The sequence below is a fragment of the Alosa sapidissima genome, chromosome 17 (genome assembly GCF_018492685.1).
Source record: "Alosa sapidissima isolate fAloSap1 chromosome 17, fAloSap1.pri, whole genome shotgun sequence".
NCBI classification, from domain to species: domain Eukaryota; kingdom Metazoa; phylum Chordata; class Actinopteri; order Clupeiformes; family Clupeidae; genus Alosa; species Alosa sapidissima.
The window spans coordinates 902575-926528 of NC_055973.1; the positions used below are offsets into that span (position 1 = coordinate 902575).

The 23954-nt window shown below is 39.6% G+C and overlaps 1 protein-coding gene across 1 annotated transcript in view; it reads left to right on the plus strand.

The window, feature by feature from the left end:
- Nucleotides 1-21782, plus strand: part of LOC121688448 (GTPase IMAP family member 4) — a 49611-nt gene extending 27829 nt beyond the window's left edge. The window contains exons 2-3 of the mRNA XM_042068078.1: nucleotides 249-1031; nucleotides 20624-21782. Coding sequence (XP_041924012.1) covers nucleotides 249-1031; nucleotides 20624-20649 — 809 coding nt within the window. The 3' untranslated portion in view covers nucleotides 20650-21782. The remainder of the gene's footprint in view (nucleotides 1-248; nucleotides 1032-20623) is intronic.
- Nucleotides 21783-23954: the final 2172 nt, after the last annotated feature.

Here is a 23954-nt window from a genome sequence, read left to right on the forward strand (position 1 = left end):
AAGGTAAATGACTAAGTCTAAGACTTTGTTTTGAGTTCCAATACTAGGCAAGTGCAGATACACGTAGGCTATTCTCTTACGTTTTAGCAAAGCAAGCTTTAGTAGAAACCTGTTGCACGCAGTCTCGCATGCAAGCAGATTCCTTCTGCAGAGATATGATCACTCATCTTTTTTAAGAGAATAAAATTAAATTCCCTTTTATGAAACTAAGTATGTAATGTAACTAAAGTGTATATATTTTTCCTCAGGTGATGGCGTTCCAAATTCAGGGGAAGACAAGCAATCCACACTAGCTGTTGGTGATGAGAAACATTTGTCTGAGCTCCGCTTGGTACTGCTAGGTTGGAGGTGGCCAGGCAAAAGTTTAACTGGTAATACAATCCTTGGTCATGAGGAATTCCGCTTAGAACGTGCTGCTGAATTCTGTGTAAAACGTGAAGCAAATGTGTGTGGTCGTCAGGTGATAGTGGTGGATACCCCAGGCTGGTTCTCCACTCAAACTACCCCTGCGGTATATCAGCAGGAAATGGTGCGAGGAATCACCATGTGTCCACCAGGACCTCATGCTTTCTTGCTGGTCATTCCTGTGGGAATGTTTACAGAGGTCGATCGTACTTGTATTGAAGAGAATCTGGCTCTGCTTGGAGATCACGTGTGGAGGCACACATTGGTTGTTTTTACGTGGGCTGAAGTCTTGCGGGACAAACCAATTGAGAGATACATAAGAAGAGAAGGCCCTGACCTCCAGTGGGTGGTGGACAAATGTAACAAGAGGTACCATGTCATCAATAACTACATTTTCGGAGAACACCCTCAACTTCCTGGTCTTATCAAGAAAATTGAGAATATGGTGGCTGAGGAAGGTGGACACTACAAACCAGACACTGAGGAAAAAATGCAGCAAAACCAACATCAATCCAAAAATGAAAATGACTATCAAAACCAAAGTTCTAGCAAAGACTTGGGTGCGAGACCAAAAAGGAACTGCTCTTTTGGGTCACATAGAAGCATGGATGTAGAAACAGCACAGAGTAAGTGTTAAAAAAAAATCTGTTTTTAATCAATTTTACCAGCGCAGCTTGTTGCATCTAGGGGTTTCCTTCTGCCCCGAGCTTTTCAATTACAACACGAGTGAATTGATTGAGGACTTGTATCTGTATTCACACTAAAACTTATGGTGGAAGTAGCTCTCGCTTAAACACAAACTACATTATAAATGACCAGTGAACAGATAGCATAAAGAGAACATGGTGAAGAAATAGGATAAAAGTATAGATACGGCAGATTCTGTACCAAATTTGGGGTCCCTGTATTCCCACCATATCCAGAATTGTGTAACTGAAGCAGTTAGTTGCCATTGTGAATAATCTGTGGGGGTACTTGCACATCTTGGTCTACATGGTTCTTCGGATTGGTGGCACAGTGCCTTTACTGCCTTACTCCTCTAAACCTTCTCGCTAATGAACATTTCTTCACATGATGATGATGATGATTGTTGTTATAACTACTACTATTACTTCTACTGCTGTTTACTACTAGCCTACTAGTGTTATATTGATGGATAAAGATAAAATAATTACACCAATATTTTATATTAGATAATTACATAAATTAGACCAATTAGACCAAAAATGTCAATATAGATCTATTTACAATTACACATAATGTAATCCTGTTTAATGATGTATAAAACATGAAGGCTTTAACCCTTTGAAGACTGAGCCAAAGACTGAGCCATTTCTTCACACTCTGCCCTTGTGGCACAAAAAGGCTTATTGTGTGGTTATGCTACATGGCAGAGATACAATATACGCCTTCATTGTAATCAGGAGAATTTTCAGCCCTTTGAAATGGTTTAAAATATAATTAATACATTTGAGGAGAACCCACAATTTCTTTAAAAACATCATCAAAATTCAACCTCAAAAAACACAAAAATATCAGTTTGTGAAGATGAATCTCATTTTCCCCTGAATTTCTGTTGTAAATAGAGAAAAATCTAGAGTGTATGAGATTCACAATTTTGTCTTCTACTCAGTGAAAAAAGCAATCAGTGTGTCACCTTTTGTTCAAAAGTTATGATACATTTATTAACCCTTTGCAGACTGCACAAAACATTCTGTTTTTTTTTTCATATTAGATGCCCTTGTGACACAAAAAGACTTATTGTGTGGCCATGCTACATGGCAGAGATAAAAATATACAGCACCCACCATTATAATCAGGAGAACTAGCCCTTTAACTCTTTAACCGCCTTTAAGTCTCTAAATTGTGACAAGCGTCATTACTGAATAAAACAGACGATAGACCCGAGTACAGTGTAAAATCTCATCTCAAATCTCTATCACTAGATGGGAGACATCCAGAGCTTCGATTCAAGCCTGATATCACTTATCAAAGTGCAGAGGAAGTAGTACAATCAAACGTGACAATACCGGAGAATATGTGCATTTGTTTTTATTGATACGGAAGTGGTTCTGGCTATCGTTTTTGCAAATACACCAAATGGTGAATAAAACGTTCACTTGTGATAAAGACTTGTATCTGTTATTCACCTATTTTAATTCTGAAGGAGAATATCTGTCTATTGCAGATGACATCGATCATCTATTATAGTCAATGTGTCTGAATGGAGGTGTGTCTTTGTATGCTTAGTGGACACTGTCGTGCAAATGCAATGTAAATATCGACCCTTTGTCCAACATAGCTGGAGGTGGCAGTGGTAAACGTGATGCCTGGTGTGGTTTTCTAGTCGGACCCAAGCGCAGACCAATAGCAGTTGCAATTGTCTTTATTGTTGTATAACAGTTCACAACAAGGCAGCAGGTCATGGCAGGCAAACTATCCAGAGGGCAGGCAATACTCAGGGTCAGGATTCTTTCTTATTCTCAAATTCAGATTGCGTTAGGGGCACGGGATTATTAGCCAATTTCAATCGGACAATTTGACCGGAGAGATTTCATTTTGTCGGACATTTCTTTTTTTTTTTCGGCCAATGTCCAGCAATTACCGGACAACGGAAACCCTGGTCAGCAGCCTTTTAACTGTGTTAGTGTTACAATTGCAAGGATTCCCTCACGAACGTCTTAAAGTGAAGCACTCAATTAGACCTATACACTACTGAACTTTATTGAATGCTACCTCTGACTAAGAATGCATTACTTTGCACTTGTATAGTCTTTTATTTTGAAATTTTAAGAGCAATAGGAAATGTATTACAATGTTAAGAAATTCATGTTTTTTCATTCAGATATGTAAATCAACATGTATAAGTTGCTATTAGTCAATTAATGGGGAGATAATCGAATCGAATCGGACTGAAAAAATGAATCGTTAGATTAATCGATGCATCGAAAAAATAATCGCTAGATTAATCATTTAAAAAATAATCGTTTATCCCAGCCCTAGTCCCACAATAAGATTCACAAAGCACGACCCACAGAAACAACTGTGACCAACTGACAAACTGAACTGGAAAGGGCAGGATATAAATGTTTGTATTGAATGTAAAGCAGTCCCCTGTACAGTTAGCCGTTCCAGAGTAATCCAGTTTTGAATTTGCAGCAAATTTCGACATGCATGGATGTCTCCAAATTTGGGCTTTAAGTTTTACAATGTGTTTAAATTGTTCTACATGATTTTCATAATGGGCCAAATACAAAATAAATGTTACAAATATCGCCTAGATATCGGTAAATATTAAAATCAGAGGACAGCTGACCTAAGAGTTTGTGAAAGTAGCCTTAATGATCACAAAATGCTAAGCATGCATCTAGGCTATTTGAGTTTCTTAAAGGAGACATATTATACCTCTTTTTAAACAAGTTAGAATATGTCTATGGGCTATACAAAACATGTTCATAGTTCAAGTTTTTTGCACAAAATCAATCTCGCATAAAGAGATCTCTGCAGCCTCTATTCTTACCAGCTTCAGTCCCTTTCAGAATGAGCCGTTTAAGGACTCTGTCACTTTTATGCAAATAAGCTACTGATGGCCACGCCCCACCTGTCAGATTGTTTACGCTGTTCGTTTTCTTCACGTGAAAACCTCCACTGCTTGGGTGAAAATGACGGAATACAGAGGCGCACTCTAGCCCAACATTTTCGACCCAGATCAAGATGAAGAGGAGCCACCTGCAAAAACACCTTCACGAATGCTGCAAGCAGTTTCTAAATGGTTTGTTAACTTTTTAAATCAATGTATTTGCTATCTCTCCTACGTGCCAAATTAGTCTTGGCTATTAGCCTTTACCCTGTTCAGCCTGTTACGAAGTAAACCTAATGTAATTTTGCGTGACAAAGCCAGTCTTTTTACAATATTTAACATTTGCTTGTATTTGAAACTTCACTAAATTCACAGCACTTGATTAGCTTTTATTATTATTATTTTAATTATTATATAGGTGTGCTTGTGGAAATTGTTGGGCAATGCCAACTGAGGCAGAGTATATGCTGCCAGGAGATTACAAAGGTAACTTTTCTAAGCTACAGAAAGGCCTGCAAATACCGTGTTACTAACTTATTTACAAATGAGCTAGCGAGTATGCTGCCATATTACTCACTCATTTACGAATAATGCCAGGGACTGTGCTAGCATACCTTACCATTATAGATCACACGACGTCTGCAGCAGACGGGTTTATACCCGGTGTGCCTGAATGTTTATTCTCTTCAGAACGCACTGAACATATACAGAGCTGACCATGGGGCCTTACGGCTACGGGGAATAGAGCAGTACGTGTTATTTATTAAGCTACTTATTAGTTTTTCCCAGTATTTATGAGAAGTGACAGGCTACCGTTTTTATCAGCAAAAGCAGATGTTAGTCTTACTAATGTCTAGGTCACTAATGGCCTTACACACCAACACATGCCCCAATTGTTGTTTTCTTTCTTTTTATGTATGGCTATTGTCTGCAAATTCAGCAGGTATCAAACATACACTCATGACACATTTAAGACATTACAATATATTTATTACACAAAACAGAAATAAAACATTACATTTGCAATATGACAATTGCACTTTGCACTTTTGACAGAACTGACAGATTATGTAACCTTTTTTTTTTTTGTCGTTACAGATAGCTTTCCTACAGGAGCTTTGTCAGTTGGTGTTGGGGATTCCTTGGATGCAGAATAAGGGTCGTCATCCCGTCATGTGTGGTCCTGCGTGTTCGTCAGGAGTTTCCTGACAGCCAAGGACAATACGTGGGCTTCAAACTGCCTCCCCTGGATTGAAGCGAGACACATAGTTGGCGATCACCTCCTCCTTCTCTGGGTGCTCAAACTCTGAGGACAGGTCCGGAGGAATGCTTATTTTCAGGAGTTCCTCCCTGTATGCTTCTTGGTCCACAAAGACCTCGCCCATGATGAAGCCCATCAAGTCTTCCACGTACCCTGTGCAACATTTCACACTTCGTAACTATGTACATAGTTTGTAAAGTATTTCATTGTACATTTATTTATTGTTTTGTTCATTGTAAAGACACCATAGTGCAATAGCATGCAAAATGAACAGATCTTTTATTGTAGATAAATAAAAAATGATGTAACTTACGGAATGTTGTCTCAGTTTTGATGGGTTTCACCCTGCACTCTCCCTTCCTGTACTTTGGGAAATGCATCCTGTAGAGAGGGTCCCCAGAGGATAAGGTGGCCTGGTCTTGTGTAGCATCCTCATTGTAATGCAGAGCAGCCAGGTAGAGTCTTGCGCAGTAAAGAGAAAACCAAACATGAAAATAATGGCATGCACTTAATATGCACATTTACTTTGAGCTAAAAACTGAGGCTACAACGTCAGTACTATATCTCTCTTTATTTACAACAGCAAACATTAGCCTAGACTAAGAGCTTACTGGCCACCTTCATTGTAGATAACATGACCATATCTAACTCATCAGTAAGGACAAAACGACTACAAATTGTGACAAACCCTTGCAGCTTAAATGAAATCGCGCTATAGGGGAAATGTGCAAACACTGGATAACGTTATAAAGTGAGGCTACAAGCTAACATTAGCTTATACTAAAGGCTTTTAGCTGTTGGTCGCCTCAGTTGTGGATAACATGACAATATTTAATGGAGGTCTAGCGTCTAGACAACATTTTAACAATCATTACTTTCAGATATTATTGACTGGGATTGTCAAATATGACTCGATCGGCTGTGTGCTGCATTTGCAATTTGGAATGGAGAAAATGCTCACTCCAAGCAGATGCAGGGCTAACGTTAGCCGTAATGTTTGCGTTAGCTTGTGCTAAATGACAAAACACGAACAACCTAACGTTAGTTCATGCGTAACTGCGATAGAAACACAAAAGTCATTATTTGAAAGTACTTGCATGTCTCTTATCTTGTGACTTGCCACGGACAGTAGGTACAGATCTCTCTGTCAAACGAAGTTTCATGGCTAATCCCTCAGTGTACTGTCCTAGGTTTTCAAAGCAGTCTGCCTTGAAGTGGTTCACACACACAAGATTTTTGCCGACTGTTGCTGGAACATGGCCATCGAAAATGAAATGGATCCACTCAGTTCTTCTGTTCTCTTTGGCTGGGAGAAAGTGCAAGGATTTGTGTTGTTCTGTGCAGCCAACAACACAACACTTCATGTGTGACTTGCTCTTGCTTGTAGCCATTGCGCTCGGTGTCCGTGCTTGTTAAACCAGCAAACTAATGGCGGATCTTCAACTAATCGAGTGGGTGGGGGTTGAGAGGTGAGGGGTGGCGCCATGGTGGTTCTATGCAAATTTCCTTATTTTGACGTCAGTATAAGGGAGCCATTCAAATGGCTCATAGAAGCCTATGATTCCTGACATCAAAATCGTTCAACTGACTCACAGAAAACGGATGGATGGCTTTTTTTCGCGCTTGGAGTGTTATTAGGAGCTGTAGAGACCCAAATGGAGGTACAAAAGGATGCAAAAAGTGAAATTTGCATAATATGACCCCTTTAAATTGTATCAATCAATACATGATTTCATAACAGGCCAAATATAAAACAAATGTTAAATATAGCCTAGATATCTGTAAATATTAGATGATCAGATGTTTACAGTTCTATGTAATATGTCATGTTTCATGTTTTTGTAATGTTTCATACAGTGATGCAGGTCTACTGCTGTGAATAGGCTAAATACAACTTTGATAATTTTTATAGCCTACTACTGTAAAGTTAACTTTGGCCTTGGTGCCCTGATATGTGGCCTTTGTGCCCCCCACCAAATATGCCCAACTGAAGGCCAAGTGGCCTTGCCCCTAAAATGGTGAAATTCCAAGCCTGGGTCAGAGATAAAGTCCTACTGAAAATGTGAAAATCATTCAGTATGAACAAAAGTTTATGAAGGGGATAAATTTACTCATCTAATTTGCATTATGAATTTAGCCGGGACTGTAAGCTGTCACACGTGGGTGCTCGATGTTTTCAGTGGGTGCCCGAGAGACGGAGCATCCACGGTATCGGTGCCTATGACAAGCGTATCTCGCGGTTGCATCCATTACAAACAAACATGCAATGTGAACGTCTGGGATTGGGAAGAGCACTAAATGCTCTACTGAATAAGCACAAAGTCAAACCTTTAAATGAAAAACACTCTTTAATAATCAAAAAAATAAACCGCTAATGAAGTAAACTTGTGACCATCAAAAATCGTTTATCGCCTGTAACTCCGTGATAACAGGACGTAACAGGAAGGCATTTGGCTGAGCAACGGAGGTTAATATGCTCTATATTTTGTCCAAATGATGTCTGTCTATCATCGTTGCACTCGGAGAAAACCAGAATGTTTAATTTGTCCTGCGTTTCTTCTACGGCTGCAAACGGGATTCACTCGCAGTTAACCAAATATTTCTTTATTAGGGCAGGGCAGGCATATTTCTGGCTATTAAATTATTTCTAAACCAGTCTGCTAAAGTTTGTAGTGAAGTCTGTGTAGGGTTTTCCAGGCTCCATTTCTTTTTACGAGACACCCCGCTCACTTGAGCCATCTACCGGTTGTTTGGGTTGTTGCAGCGTCACACTGGGAAAATACAAATTAAAGTCGCGTGATATCGCGTGATCCCACGCGCGGACCGCGAGTGAAGCTGGCCAAGTCGAAGCACTGCCCACTGTACGTTCTTAGATTAAAAGTGTTCACGTCAAATTATTGTCTAGGTGTAGGTGGTCATAACATAAATTAGTATCAACATGATAGCCTTGTCTAAAGTGTTTGAAATAAAATGATCTGAAATGCAATGGCTTTCAATTCAATTTATGCCTAGTATTTAATCTGTGTAGCACACCGTTGATTTGACATTCATGAACAATCGTCGACACATGAAGCAGTTTTAATTATTAGCTGCCTAGGCTACAGAATAATTATCCTTTGGCTTGCATCAGATATAATATAGCCCACTGGCAAAGCTGTCACTGAACAGCCTACCAAATGTGCATGACCCTTTATCAGCAGTAGACATATGTCTTTCATCAAAGATTATAACTAAAAATGCCATTATCAAGGTGATAAACAATGTAGCCTTAATACTTCGTATGGGAAGCGAACACGCAAGAATGTAATTTCTTTCCTATGCCGTCTCGCTGCACGTTACACCACCACCGAACGTACGTATGTGACGTAGAGTAGCATGATTCCTAGAACCACATGCATGTGAAGTTAAAACATTTTTGATCGCATAATCTTCATACATTCTTTGGAGCTAGTGAATGTGTACATCCATGCTTAGTGACACTGTCGGAAAAAAACATTTCTAGGCCTACTTATATATTTTAAGTTGTAGGCTACAGGTGACGAGAGCACAGGTTGACTGGTTTCATCCAGTCCTTCTAATTGCAGAGTTCGCAGGTGCTAGGCTAGCGCAAGTCAACGGTATGTGCTAGCCTGCCACTAAAAACAGTCTTACCCACTCCAAAGTACACCCAAGGCAAATAAATTATAACGCCAGACTATCGATGTAAATGTCTGTATTGATAGTTTTATTTCTAACATTATTCTATCCTTGCATTTCAACGATCGCATTACATTTTGAGGGACTAGTGTCTTAGCAGCGGCGGAATTATACTTGCTCCAGTTAGTAGTACTGCGCCAAAAAGTAAACAGTAAAGCGCACTCCAATGGGGATACCTAGTAGTAACCTTGGTAATATCAGTCCGCCGCTGAGATGCAAAATGACTACTACCAACTTCAGGGAACAAAGTATAACTATTGCAACGCGATGCGAGGGTAGTTGTATTTCTTACACTATTCCATCAACACAGACATTTACATCGATTGTCTGGAATTTGCCTCGAGTGTCCTTTGGAGTAGGTAAGACTGTTTTTAGTGGCAGGCTAGCACATACCATTGAATTGCGCTAGCCTAGCACCTGCGAACTCTGCAATTAGAACGACTGGATGAAACGTGTTGAAAACGGTCTCCACTGATAAATATCACACTTGCTTACTTGGAAATGAGGTCCTATGTCCAAAATCCTGAACCACCCCTTTAATTTAGCTTGAAAGTTAACCTGCTACAGAGCAGGTTAGTTCTGTGCAGGGCTTGAAAACAAAATTATTTTTCAAACGTTCCGTTCCGAACGGTTCAGGTAGGCCTATGTTTAACGTTTTCGTTCTTGCATGCGTTCCGCCACCAACATATCGGTCCTGAACCGGTTCGGAACGCAAAATATTGTTCGTTCTTAAAGTTCCGGCAGTGTTTGGCGGGCCTATTAAGTCTATTTTTGTGGACTTTACCTTAGAATAGACGTACTCATTATTTCCCCTTGATTTAGCCTATACCGTAGCTATGCCAAAAAATAATAAATCACAGGCGGCATCCAAAAACATTCAGATGGGCTATCCATCCCATAGCCTACAGACTTACTGTAGGCCTAACCTATGCCTATAAATAATTTCTTATCAAAAATATTTCTGGATACGTGCTAAACTCCTTACCTGGTTTTATCCATCTGGAGATCTTCAAAGGCTTGCGCTATAATTCCAACCCTGTTTATAAACGAACCTGTCTGTTGCTGACAAGGCCTATCTCAAATTTCCCGTTTAACTCTTCTACATAGAATAGGCTATAATTGCGCAAACATTTCAAATCCCGACTTTAAAACGACAAGGCATGGACAGGCAAAATAGGCTATTACGCATAGGCTATTATGCATAAGGCTACAAACAATTTCCAAATCAGTTTCAGTAGCCTACGCTACGAGCTGGCCTAAGATCCAAAGTGGCAGACGGATAGGTAGTTGGCTACATAGCGGCTTGTTAGCTCACATTAACAGAGTAGATGCGGGCTTGTTTTTCGCACAACCGGAAATAGTCTCCCTGACATAGGATATGCTTTTGTGAAATTTTATAAAATATATAGAGAACGAAAAAAAAAATGTTATTAACCAGTTTTGTGGATTTCAGAATAACGTTTCTGTTCCGGAACAGTTGAAGACCATTTTGTTTTCTTTTCCGTTTCCGCACAAAATCAAAACCGGCCACCACACATTGATGTTCTATGTTGTAGGCCTACTATTTAAATTAAAGATAAGATCAAATAATTTCATTGAGCTGCACCTTTTACTCACACAGCCTTTCCTCGCTCCGCCCGCTCTCTCTCGTAACGAGCCCGCTGCTCCTCCTCTGCATGTGCATTTAACAAAATATTCACGATTGTTGAAGGATTGTTGTTGCCATATAGAAGCACTGCATAGAACACAGTGGGCTAAATTGCTATTAAATCCGCTTAGCATCGTGACTATGCTGCGCAAATTTGCAGCATTAAAACTGCTGAATTAAAGTTAAAGTAAACTCTGCTAAAGTCTTATCACAACATAGTACATTGAGGAGACTAAGTTAAGTTACAGTATGCAATCAAGTATCTCAAAGCTAACGTTAGAATACTGTTTGGGTGTCAAGTTTAGCATGCTTACTTGCAGCTGCTTATTCTTTACTCATGCAGGGCTCATTTTATTGACTCTGAATGTTTGCAAAATCCCAATGTAAATGGAAAAGTGTTTTCCAAGACTCAAAAGTGCTTGTCCAAAGGAGAAGTACGAACCGCTATTTGAACTAACTACGTTATGAATTGCATCCACTAGGGTTGGGCACCAAAACACGGTTCTAATATGGCACCGGTGCCGATGCAAACGGTAGTAACTGCATGGAATAACAACATTGATTTCGGGTCCTCATTTCGGTCCTTAAATAGCGTTTTTTTAATTTATTTTTTTATACGAGGCATCACTGCATGTCATGCGCTATCTCTAACGTCTTGCTCTGATAGCAACACATCCAGATACAGTTAGCTAACATATGATAAACACTGGATGTATAAACCAGAGGGGTGCACCACATAGGCGAGTGGACAGTGTTTGACAGCTTGCGTGAGCCCAAGTAGCTTACTTTAAAGCGATATCGCAAGCTCCTGTCAAAATCTAGTAGTGGGCCTAACTACACACAAGCAAAAGGCTATGAAACAACATCAACAGTAGGCTAGCCTATACGTTACACAATATCCTTGCTAATGCGCTAACTGACATTTATTTGAAATGTTATCAGCAAAGTTGTAAGGTGAAAACTTTATTTCACGGTGTGTCAAACTCAGCTGACTGGTGTTAGCGCATAGCCATAGTTGCTGTTGCTAGCGCTGGGAATCTAAACACTTCAACACCGACATGTAGCCTAACATGTTCAAAATTACTGTGTGTTATGGGTTAAGACATGAAATTTCTTGAAGCATTTGGGAACACACTGAATTAACTGGAAAGTAGAGTCCCTGTTAGATTAGCTTGCTTGCAAATGCCGTTGTCCATGACCTGGCAGTTTTATGGCAAGCGGTTTTAACATAGCCTACCTTATGGCAAACCGCCTACACTGGGTAAACTTGAAATAGCAGAGCTTACCATTGTGTGTGCATGCATGGCAAGCTGTTTTAACATTTAAATGTATTACTCGTAGGAGCAATGAGATATTGATAGTAAAATGTCTTATCAATTAAAAAAAAAGCAATTCATGCTTTAGACCATTTTAATTTAAAACATTTTAAAAACAAAGTACCGGTTCAGGCACTGTTTCGGCACCGGCACCGTTTTAAAAGTATCGATTTAGCACCGGTATCGGATAAAACCCAAACGATACCCAACCCTAGCATCCACACATCAGCAGCCTTTTAACTGTGTTAATGTTAATTGCAAGGATTCCGACACGAAATCTTAAAATGACAGGCACTCAATTAGACATACACTACTGAACTTTATTGAATGCTACCTCTGACTAAGAATGCATTACTTTGCACTTGTATAGTCTTTTATTTTGGAATCTTAAGAGCAATAAACATATATTGCAATGTTAAACAATTCATGTTTTTTTCATTCAGATGTGTAAATAAACATGTATACGTTGCTATTAGTGAATTAATGGGCAATTGAATTGTTAGATTAATCGATGCATCGAAAAAATAATCGCTAGATTAATCGTTTAAAAAATAATCGTTTATCCCAGCCCTATTTAGAGTGTAGTTGAATAACTACAGTTCGGTGGGTAAAATGGACATACAGAGAACCTCCAAGTCCCATTGACCCCTCTTTCCTATGCAAATCTCAAAACTTGAAACTGCCGCTGTAAAACAGGCGAATCACAATGAAGCTAATAGTAGACGTTAACTCGGGGGCTGTACCTTATTTGGCTCTGGTCTACCTTTGTAACGCCACCTAAATTTACATACAGCTCACTTCCCCCTTGAATTTCCCCTTGGGGATTAATAAAGTATCTATCTATATCTATCTAGACTCCTTCACCGGAAGTTTGATGACACCGGACTTCAGTAGACTAGATAATCAAAGGCGGCCATATTTGCAGATAAAAATCATTTGTTTGGCTTGATGCTTGGATTTTGTTAAAGTAAGCGAGAAATAGAAAAGCCTTTTATTGTAATCCTAAAACACATCGCAAATGTTGATGTTGACAGCTAGCTTGCAAGCTAATGTTAGCAAGACTTCACTGTTTTGAATGGACACCTCTTGTGAATCCAAACATCTTTATGATAACCTAAGATTGTGAGCTGTGAGTTCCCTGTGAATTTTACACTCTGTGCAGTGGGTAGGTAGTAGGGAATTCAGCGTAGGGACCCTTGTGATCCTTAGCTAACATGCTAGTGAATCACCAATTGGTACTGCATTGTAAAGGCTTCAACTTGCCTTGTTTTTGAACACCTCTCTGTGTCCAGATGCCACTGTCTGTAATCTGTAATCAACTGCTGTACTATGTAGCTATGTTCGCTAGCGAACTTTGTATGCCAAAGCAAACAAGTGAACAAACAAATTTCTCATATGTGATGGACCAAAGCCGAGCCTCCGAGCTAAATATAGCACGCATTGCCACAGCAAACTGAACTGATGCTGAATGCTTTGATGCTGATGCTTTGGTGGGCTGAATAAGTTGATATTGAAGTTCTAAACAGCACCCAATTTATTACAACCTCATTTATAAGAGGCCCAGGTTGTTGGACAGCAAAATAAGTTGTAGATATTACGTTTGTAGTTTTTTTTTTTTAGGGATTATGGGTTTTTTCACAACAGTAGCGAGTGTCTGGGGGTTATGCTTTGTGTCTAGGCTGGTTCTTCCTCACTATCTGATTCCTTCTCCAATTCTGGCTCAATCATGCTAGTCTTTTCTTCCGGGTGGGAGGGCACTAGTTTGAAATTTAAAATCATTGGAGTTGGCCCCAGCTGTGGCGCAACTGGCTGGGGCACCTGCACCGTACGCCGGTGAGCCGGTTTGATTCCCGCCACATGGTCCTTTTCGGATCCCACCCCGACTCTCTCTCCCACTCACTTCCTGTCACTCTCCAGTATCCTGTCGCATTAAAGGCATAAAAGCCCCCAAAAAATATACTTTAAAAAAAAAAAATCATTGGAGTTCCTTTGAACCAATCACTAAAGAAGTTTCTCTGCATCACGCCCTTAGCAATCATTAGGGGGATTCGACTTCATGTAGCCGCCTGCAGCCGTCTTAAGCTGACTGCATAAAGTGATTATTTCTGAGATTCTGATACGTTTTCAACACGGACTTGTGCATACGTCATGGTTAAAAACGTATCAAAATCTCTAGTTATTAATTCACAGGACATTCAGTCCTTTTACTAACTCAACAGTTATGAAGAAATATGTATATGTAACTGACTCATCCCGAAACTACATAGATTACCAACACAATTTGCTTCCAATACCCCAGTGTAGAGGACTAATTTAGCTCGTAGCTAACACTTAAAGTTACCATAACCTCCATAACCAATCATCGTTAGCTTACTAACTAGCTAATGTTAACTGTGGAACTTCGGTATAACCAAAGATCCTTGACTGCTCTGCTTTAACCCTCTCTGGTATAACATAGCCAATTATGTCATCTTAGTGCAGGGAATAAGTTTAGCTTAAGTTTTGATGTTATAACATGTAAAGTTAAAGGTGCGATTTGTAGGATTGTTACAGAACGTTCTGTAGACCAAAATCAAAACACTGGTGAATGTTCTCAAGACTACCAGACGCGAGCCTCTTCTGGGTTGCCAGATGTAATGAAGACGTAACTAACGTTAGTTGGCCTGCAGCTGCTTTAACGTTTCTCCAACCATGACCCAGCTACACATTACGGAAACAGTGAAAACAAAAAATACCTCTCTAACCAACGTAACATATTTAGCTGAAGTTAGCGATACAGATGAAGTTTAGCCTAACCTGTTGTGGATAATTATGGCCAGCTCTGCGTCAGACTTGATATTCTTCATTTGACGAAATGCATGGATTCCAGTTTCTTCCAGTAGCAGCAACTGGAATCCATGCATTTCCACTGAATTATTTTTGGAATCTGATCCCTTATCATACCTGTTCATTCTTACTCGTTGCTCGACTTATCGTGACTAAATTCAAGATGGCTGCAAACGCTAAACTTCGTGAAGATACTGTCTGTATAAATCGTCTTGTAAGTAAACTACCAGTGCTTTTTCAAAGTTCTCAATGTCTCGTTTTAAATGTCAGGGCCCTCGGAAGTCTACCAATGAAGTGTGGAGATACATTGAGCCTCGTAAATGGGTGTAAAACAGTGATTTATTTGCATGGCTAGCCCGATGCCGAAGCACCACTATTGAAAAAGCTGTTGGTAGCATCGGCTAACTAGCGCCAGATTTTGGAGTGCAGGGGACAAGCCGAGATGGGCTATGAGACATACGTTCACACTCGGTATCATGTTTCAATACACTTTAGGTCAATATCACACCGGAATTCTCCTTTAAGCTTGCCAAACTTCATTCGTGACACTCCTGTTAGTAAACTGGAAAGAGCTAAAAATAAAAATGGAATGGTCGCCTAAATCCAACGTACACACAAATAAGTTTCACACCAACCTTATTTTTTTGCCTTTTATTCACATTTGCTCAAAGATTTCATAACTATATAAGCCCTTTTCACTCCCCACGTTGATGTATTCCAAATGGTCTGCTTCGGGGGCGGGGACTTAGCAAATTCAAAGATGCCCTCTGGTCGCTGGTTGGTCTGCCGTCCTGAAGCCGAAGTAAATGGGCAGAGCAAGCTATCCCAGACGGAGTACTGTAGGAAAATGAAATTGAGCGGAAGTACATAGACAGGCGGAGCCAGGATACAATCATGCATGACTCCATGTGTATTACCATAAGGCAGTGGGCTAAATTGGCTTTGGAGCATAGCTGTAAACTAGAAGTTGAAGTGAGTAGTCAAGTGCTGCAAGCTAATTACAGTGCATGGAAATGCACTGTTCTGTTATCCGAAGTCTTCGCCTTCTTCTTCTTCTTCTTCTGCCAGCTGCTCAACTAGGCCCCCTCAAAAAGCCAATTAAACTGATTGTATCTGTATCAACTGCTTTCTGCTCAACTACTGTAGGCCAACTCTCTCTGTGTGTCTCCATTCTACAAGGATATAAGGCACATTCCATCCAACTTTCTATCCACCCATCTTCTTCAAACCATTCACTCATCCATCACTCATCCACTCATACAATAATAACCAATAACCTAACCTGTGACTTTATAATCAAATCAACCAATGCAGTCACTCTATGACACATTTCCAATTCTGCCCCCACATGGTCTAGCCAGCTACATTAGAGAAGATGAATAGGCCTAACAGTTTCCCAAGAGAAAGTCTGAAACTGAAGTTCCTTTCAAGAACCTTCACTTAGGGTTCACTGTAAAACTAAGCAGACCAACAGAGTACATCTCAGTTATTTCCTTCGATGTTTTGTTTAAGGGCAATCATGTAGGCTAGCATTCCAAGTTACAGAATAGAAACTAATGTAATATGTGAAATCCCATAGAGATGCTAACGGTTAGCCTAATCGATACACGTAGATATTTAGAGCGAACTTCAGTCCATTTACAAAAGGCCACATGAGAAGAGTTCTTTGTTTACAACTGACTATTAAAATGCTCAAAGGCTAATGTTTTCACTCCATATAATACCATGTAGGAAAAAAACATGACTGTCTCATCAATGCTACTTGAACAGAAGTAGCCACAAAATCCCAAGTAGCCAACTTCTCGGTCTTGCTGCACAAAATAAACATTAGACGTGCGTGTGACAACGTGGACCCACTAGCAATCATGTGACACTTGCTCTGCTGCAGCCAGGGGCTTCTCTTGCATACACCTCCTGTTTAGTTAATGTATGGGGTTTCAATGCGTGATTTCGAGTGTTTTTTCCCCATAAGTAATTTGAATACTCGATAATGTCAATTTGCACATTGTTAAAACAACAATCACGATATTATCGCAGACGATATATCTCGCCCACCCTTAATCCACCCATTAAAGCCCCCCTGTGTAAGAAATTCTTCCATCTAGTGGTTAGGAGTTATATAGCAACCAACCTCTCAAGCGCTGACTCGTTTAGAACTACGGGAGCCGTCTCGCATCAAAACTGACACTGAGCACTGCGAACGGTGAGTGCCCAGACCCTACATTTTAATGTGGGGCTGGCTCGTCAGGCTAGGCTACTGCAGGACTTGGTTAAACTATATTGTTGCAAACTAAACTGAAATAACACGTTCAGCAACTTTGTGGTCTATTAGTCCTAGCAAAACTATGTTAGGTTAGGTTGTCAACTGTCTCTGGGTCTATAAACTAGAGATCAAGTAAGCTGGTGACAGATCACGAACAAAGTTATTTCTCTTTATTTATTTCGTTGGAAAATACAATGTCAATGTCGGACTGTTAGGAAGATATGACTTGTAGAAAATGGGCTCGTAACTTACATTGCTGAATGTAGGGAAATTCTGCAGATGAATCCAAGCTAATGTTTTTCTATGCATGCAGACGCCAAAGACTGAGCTGTATTTCGCATATTATGTCCCTTGCTGGCCACCGGTACTTTAACATGGAGCACGTACACGGCGAGTCAACACGGCGCTATGTAAATGAGGATTTCTAAGCCAATAGGTATGCTTCAAGTTGTTGGTGGTGGTAATTAAACATGAATGGGGCCACATTTATGTATGGGAAATGTTGATTTGTTAACAAACAACTGAAAACGTTACACAGGGGACCTTTAAACTATATACGGGGCGGTGGTAGTGTAGTGGTTAAGGAACTGGGCTAGCGTGCAGTAGCCTGAATTTCCGGCTTCCACCGTTGCGCCCTTGAGCAAGGCACTTAACCAGGGCTCTACACATTTTTTTTCAGGAGCACTTGTGCGCCCAAGTTAAAACATTTAGGAGCACAGACAAAAATTTGGGCGCACAGTCAGTTCTGTACTTAACTTACACATAATCTAACATTATACTGCAACAGTTAAACATGCCAGTGCACCAATTGCGAATATTAAGAGTGACTGACAACATTTAGGCTACAGGAAACAGGATTTTAAAGATCAGTGCCTACTTTATTTTCAGTCTGTTCTATTTTCCTACATTTTGTTAATGTAAAATAATATAATACATTGCCATATTTGCATTTAGCCTGTATATCAAGTATCCTGCCAAATGTAGGCTAATTTATTTATTTGTGAATCCATCTATAGCTAATCCAAATATGCCCATGGTGACCTATCTAACTGCATACTGCCTAATAGGCTATTACTACTAAAACAGTCCATTTTCTCTTCCACAAAACCCAACATAGGCTAATCAAGGATATATGTTTTATACTTTTAGTTTTTATTTGAAATATCTGCATTGATGGGAGCAGTAGGCAAACGTTAGGCCTACTTTCGTTTTGCACTTCAACTTGTATTCGGTGTAAACAAACATGCATGCGTGGAAGCCTGGAGTTGTCAGTAGCGTTCTACCTTTGAATAAAATGGGAGTATTACGGGAGGGTACTTTTGTGCCGGTTCGCTATTGCTATATTTTGCATATTGCAGCCAATACGTCAACTGGGCTAAAAGGCATGTTAGGTTACCTTTCCTTCTCTCACTGCATTCTCAGAATCTCATCCTGTTCCTCCTATATCCAATGAATTCGGTGGATAGAAGAACTAATTTCTTCAATCTTTGCATCTTGGCTGGCTAGTCTAACTTTCCGCTTTTTCTGCGTGTCACAACGCGAAACTGCTAACGTTGATGGGAGGTGTAGTTTTTATGCTGCATTCGCGACGTGATTCTATGGTTTGCACCAGTAATGTTTCTCGATGTTGCGGTGTATTTTGTAGACAAACATTGACATGGTTAGAAGTCATTCGCACCAGTGCGCCTAAATATTTTTTTGCACTCGCACGGCATCATTTTTACTCGCATGTGCGAGTGAAATGGGCGCACTGTAGAGCCCTGCACTTAACCCCAAGTTGCTCCAGGGACAATGTGATCCCTTGTAATATAGCTGACATATGTAAGTCACTTTGGTCAAGAAGTGTCTGCTAAATGTAAAAAATGTAATGTAATATACACCCATTAAACAATCTGCCTATCAACATCCATTGCACTATCTACATTCAACTTTTAAACTATACTCTGTCAGGCTTTAAGCATACAATCTGGCACTCTTAAGACTACAGATCCTGTTCAGTTGTTTCCTGTTCCCACAACTGTTTCAAAATAAAAATCTTCGCTACAATAATTCACTATTAAAAAATTTAACCATTTAAACTACTCAACTATTTAACTGCTCAGCCATTCCAACTGTCAATTATCATGACTCCTATGACCCACATCAACTCCCCGTTTCCTCCCCTGTTTCCAAATAGAGGTTTGTTTTTGCATTTTATGTTAATGTTTTGCATTTCCATGCACTGGTAATTCCTCTGAATTACATTTTCTAGTTAATTATTAATGTGGATGTCCAAAAAACCATGTGGTTGCTCTGATTGGTTATGTCTATCCAATTGCATGCAGAGGTATTTCTTCCCGTGTTGGTTGAAACACGCCCTATAATTCAGTCCAAATGGACCGACACCTGGCTATGTAAGACTAATAACCTAAAAGTCATTTCAAGAGTTTTCACAATTATTAGGCAGGAATCACATCGGAAGTAATGCAGCCGTAATGCATGCCCAGACCACGATAATTAAAAGAAAAAGAATCTATCTCGTTGCTAGGTACATAAAAGGTCTATGCTTGCGTTGCGCTTTGAAAGTTGAACTAAGTTTAATGCTCAAATTGTTTGACAGTAGTGTAACGTTGCCACTCCAACTGTTACTCTGCCTGTCACTTGTCAATAAAAATTGTAAGTAAGTAAAATTGATTTTTATAGCACATTTATACACAGCTTACGCTGACCAAAGTGCTGTTTTCAAAACAGAAAGAAAAATACAATAAAATAAAAGTAAATAAAAATAGACATACATACATCTACACATTAAATAAGAAACAGCAAGACACAGAAAAGAAGCATAGCACGTCAGAGGGCAGAGAAGGCCAGTGAGAACAGGTGGGTTTTGAGCCTGGATTTAAAAGCAGTGATTGAGGGGGCAGCCCTTACATCTAGTGGCAGCTGATTCCACAGTGGAGCAGCAACTGCGAAGGCTCTGTCGACTTTTTGCCTTAGCCGAGAGCAGAGGATGTGGAGAAGGTCTTTGTTGCCAGATCTAAGAGACCTGGGGGCTGAAAGGGGGTGTATGAGGTCAGAGATGTAAATTGGGGCCAGACCATTAAATGCTTTAAAAACCATTAGCAGAATCTTAAATTGGATCCTGAAATGGACTGGGTGCCAGTGAAGGGAGGCTAAGAGTGGGGTAATATATGCTCCAGTTTTTTGCTACCAGTTAGCAGTTTTGCCATTATTTGCGTTCTGGACTATCAGAAGGCTTAACAATAGTGATTGGGAGAGACCTAGGTAAAGGAATTGCAGTAATCAAGCTATGATGTGACATGACTGACTTGTTCACAGAAAGGGTTTAAGCTTGGTGATGGTTCTCAACTGATGAAAGTTTATATTATAGATTGTGGACCAAAAAAGTCTACGTCTTGTCCAGAGTTTCCAGTTTTTTCCTTTCAAATCACATTTTAGCGCAGATGAATTATAATAATATAAGTAATAAAAATCAATATGGTTCCCGAAACTTCATTGCATGGACACCTACAAATCAGAACAAATACAACTGGGATCAGGCAGAGTCTCTGCTTGAAACCCTAGAAATTATGCAATAACTAATGTTTTTAAATAGCTTAATATTCATGCAGTGTGTTTCTATTTACAGGCATCTCCAGTCAGCCTAATGAATGACAGACCAAGCATGAGAAGTTGAAGAACAAAGGAGTAAAAGCTTTTGAATCATCACAACTGTCATACCTAACGTTCTCTAAAACCTTTCGGATGATTTCATCACTAAGATACACACGCACACACTATACTGTACGACTTGCATTTATATTCCATTAACGCAATTTGGAAATAGGGATTTTTATTGATGTTTATGATGTGAAATATTGGCAAAGGAAATCAAACACTTGTTCTTGTGAACTTATTGTATGATTTATTGTATATACTTAGACAATGCTTAATTTTTTGTTCATCAGAGAACACATTTTTAGCATTACAGCTAGACTGCTTTCTAACTAAATGTTTTGCATAATTTAGAACAATGCTTCAGGTCTCTGTCTAGTTGTATATTGTAGTAACATTTGCTCCAGTTATGTGCTGCACAGGTATGGTATTGGAGTCTAACATTGGATTATCTGGTTGTTATGTCTAACTTCACAATTTATTTCCAGGTCCTACTGGTCTTTCGTCCAGATTAGTTTACTAGTGCAGCCAGCCTGTTTTCACAACCTTTTCACCATCGCCTCCTTTTAGTGAAGGTAAAAAAAAGAAATCTTAATTCTAACAGAGTAATTAGTCTGTGCAACCAGATGATATAATCAAGGGTAAATACTATATTTTCCGGACTATAAGTCACACTTTTTTTCATAGTTTGACTGGTCCTACAACTTATAGTCAGGTGCGACTTATATATCAAGATATATATAATTTAACATGTTTTGAAATATTAATTCATACTGACTGACATGAACCCTACATGAAACATTACCGTATACAGCCGCAAGAGGGCTCTCTAGGCTTGTGGAATGAGATCAGGTGCTTGGTGAACTTGGTGTCACCCCCGGGAAAATGTATTAAATATTGTTGTGTAAATGCACAAGTTCTGCCCACTTTCAGTCAGAGATTAGGGCTTGCACTATGCCTAAAACACGCTTGCATACTGTAAATCCTCAAATTATGGCTGAGATTCTATTTATAGCCAGGCCTCAGATTCGGACAAATCAAGGTCGGCCCCCAAATAGCTTACAAGCCAGGTTAATAAGGTTGTCTACATTGTTTAGATTTAAGTCAATGAAATAAAAGAGCTCTTCTTAATATTTTACATTGTTGGTTGGTTTAATACTGTTGCCAATGAAAAGTCATTGTCCTACACCATGGGTCTCCAATACGTCGCTCTCAAGCTACCAGTCGCTTGCCGCCCCCTTCTGAGTTTCTATTCATGTATCATATCATCATATCATATTTATTCATTTGTTCAGCACCCTGGAATTGTTCTTCATCTTTAATGAAGGCCATGCGATGCCTACAGGGTTGAAATTATTACAACCATCACTGCATTTTTCCTTTTTTCCTTTTAAAGGGAATGCATAGGGTGTGACATGAAATGTAAACACGATAAGCAATTTTAAGTTATAACTGTCTCCACTCTATTGTGTGCATGAGGGAACAATCCATGATATATTATTTACTATGAAATATGATTCATTAGCGTTATTGTAATATGTTTCATATGTTATTTTGTTATTTTCACAGCCCTAATTTACGTCAAAAAAAGATCTACAGTGGGTCCCAGTTAAGTTTGGACGGGTTCCTTCACCCCATTTTCTCAGCAGAAATGGCACAAACTGCAGTTGACACAAACAACCACAAGGTGGCACTTGGGAGTTCTGCCACTACTATTTTTGATGCGACTTGACTTACTGCTTCCATGACGCAGTTTCCAAGTCAGTCCAAGTCAGTAGAACAATCAGAGAAAGTTGAGCCATTACCAAACATATATGATAATACAATAGCGTGAGTTTATATATCTTATACCCTATTTGTCACGGATACTTTTTTGATAGTGTAACGATAAGCGCATGACAAAACATTCTAATATGAAAATGTAGATGCAATTGTTGTAAAATGGTACAGCTCCTTTAAGAAAGCACCGTGCGCAGGGATGGAGAGAGAGAAAGCGAGAGGGCATATGTGTGTTAGAACTTAGATGCGTGTGGAAAAAGTAGACGTGCTGTTGAGACTGGAGCGAGTCATATTCAAAATAATGCAAAAAATTAATCCGCAGATAAAACCAATTATCCTCATTCATTGCAAACGCAGCATGCCTGCTTGCCGACGTTCAAACGAAAAAGATATCAAAGCACCTTTTGCGTTACCAAACACAATACAATATTGGGATATTGTAGGCCTACTGTAGAAATTTCACTTAAATTGCAACCGCAACATGCCTGCTTGCCGACGTTCAAACGACAACGAAAAAGATATCAAAGCAACAAGAGGGTTGAGTGAATGACACTGAGTTTTAGACACTGAGTTTTTGAAGTTAAGAAATATTTTCGTAATAAAAATTTTAACCAATTTAACTTTAACCAATAAAACTGTAGGCTACATGCAACCTAGCAGAAGACTATAGGCTATTGGCAAATCATTGAGCATCACACACATTGTATTCTGTACAGTCTCTACAAGTGGAGCGCTAATGTAATGTACTGTACTGTAAATCATTCAAATCATGTGTGAAAGTCATTAGGCTGGAAGCGTGTCTACTGTCAGTGACTAATGCGAGAAGCGGGTTCTGTGTTGTAGGCCTATGCATTATTCCGACACTTGGCTGCAAGCTCCCCTCCCCCAAAATCAGAACTATTCACAAGGTTTCTGGGCAGCATACATGTTCTGTTAGCAAGCGAACTTCTCATGACTGCCAACAAAGTAGCCTACTGCCAGCTGACGAAGCTCTCATTTTAAAACATTACTGAGAGACAGGCACTGTACAATCAAGAAATCTTGTCACTGAATCCAAAACTATGTTTAACATTATGTACAAAGCTTATAGGCTACAGTGGACTAGCATGTTGCAGGGGCTGCTAAAAACACAGAGAAACACACTGAAAACTCGACCAATCACAGTCCTTGCTGTCGAACGCTCCGCTCGGTTCGACCGCAGAACGCCACAGCGGACTATGCTGCCCCCAAGCGGCTGCAGTTGTACTTACATTTCACCCAGCTGCGTGAATCACCTTGATCGTGAATGAAGTGTCCATTTTTAACCAGTACCCACTGTAGTTGGTATTAGTATAAAGACACATTTGGCTGCCAGTGTGTTAAATAAATCTTTCTTGATAAGACATCTTAAAATAAATCAAACTTTTATTAAATTGAGTCAAATGATTTTACGAGAAAGCACTTGGTATTGTAATACCAAATATTTATACAATTTTTTTCCCTCTTATTATAAGATTAATAACACTTGGTTAGATATCAGTTTTTGC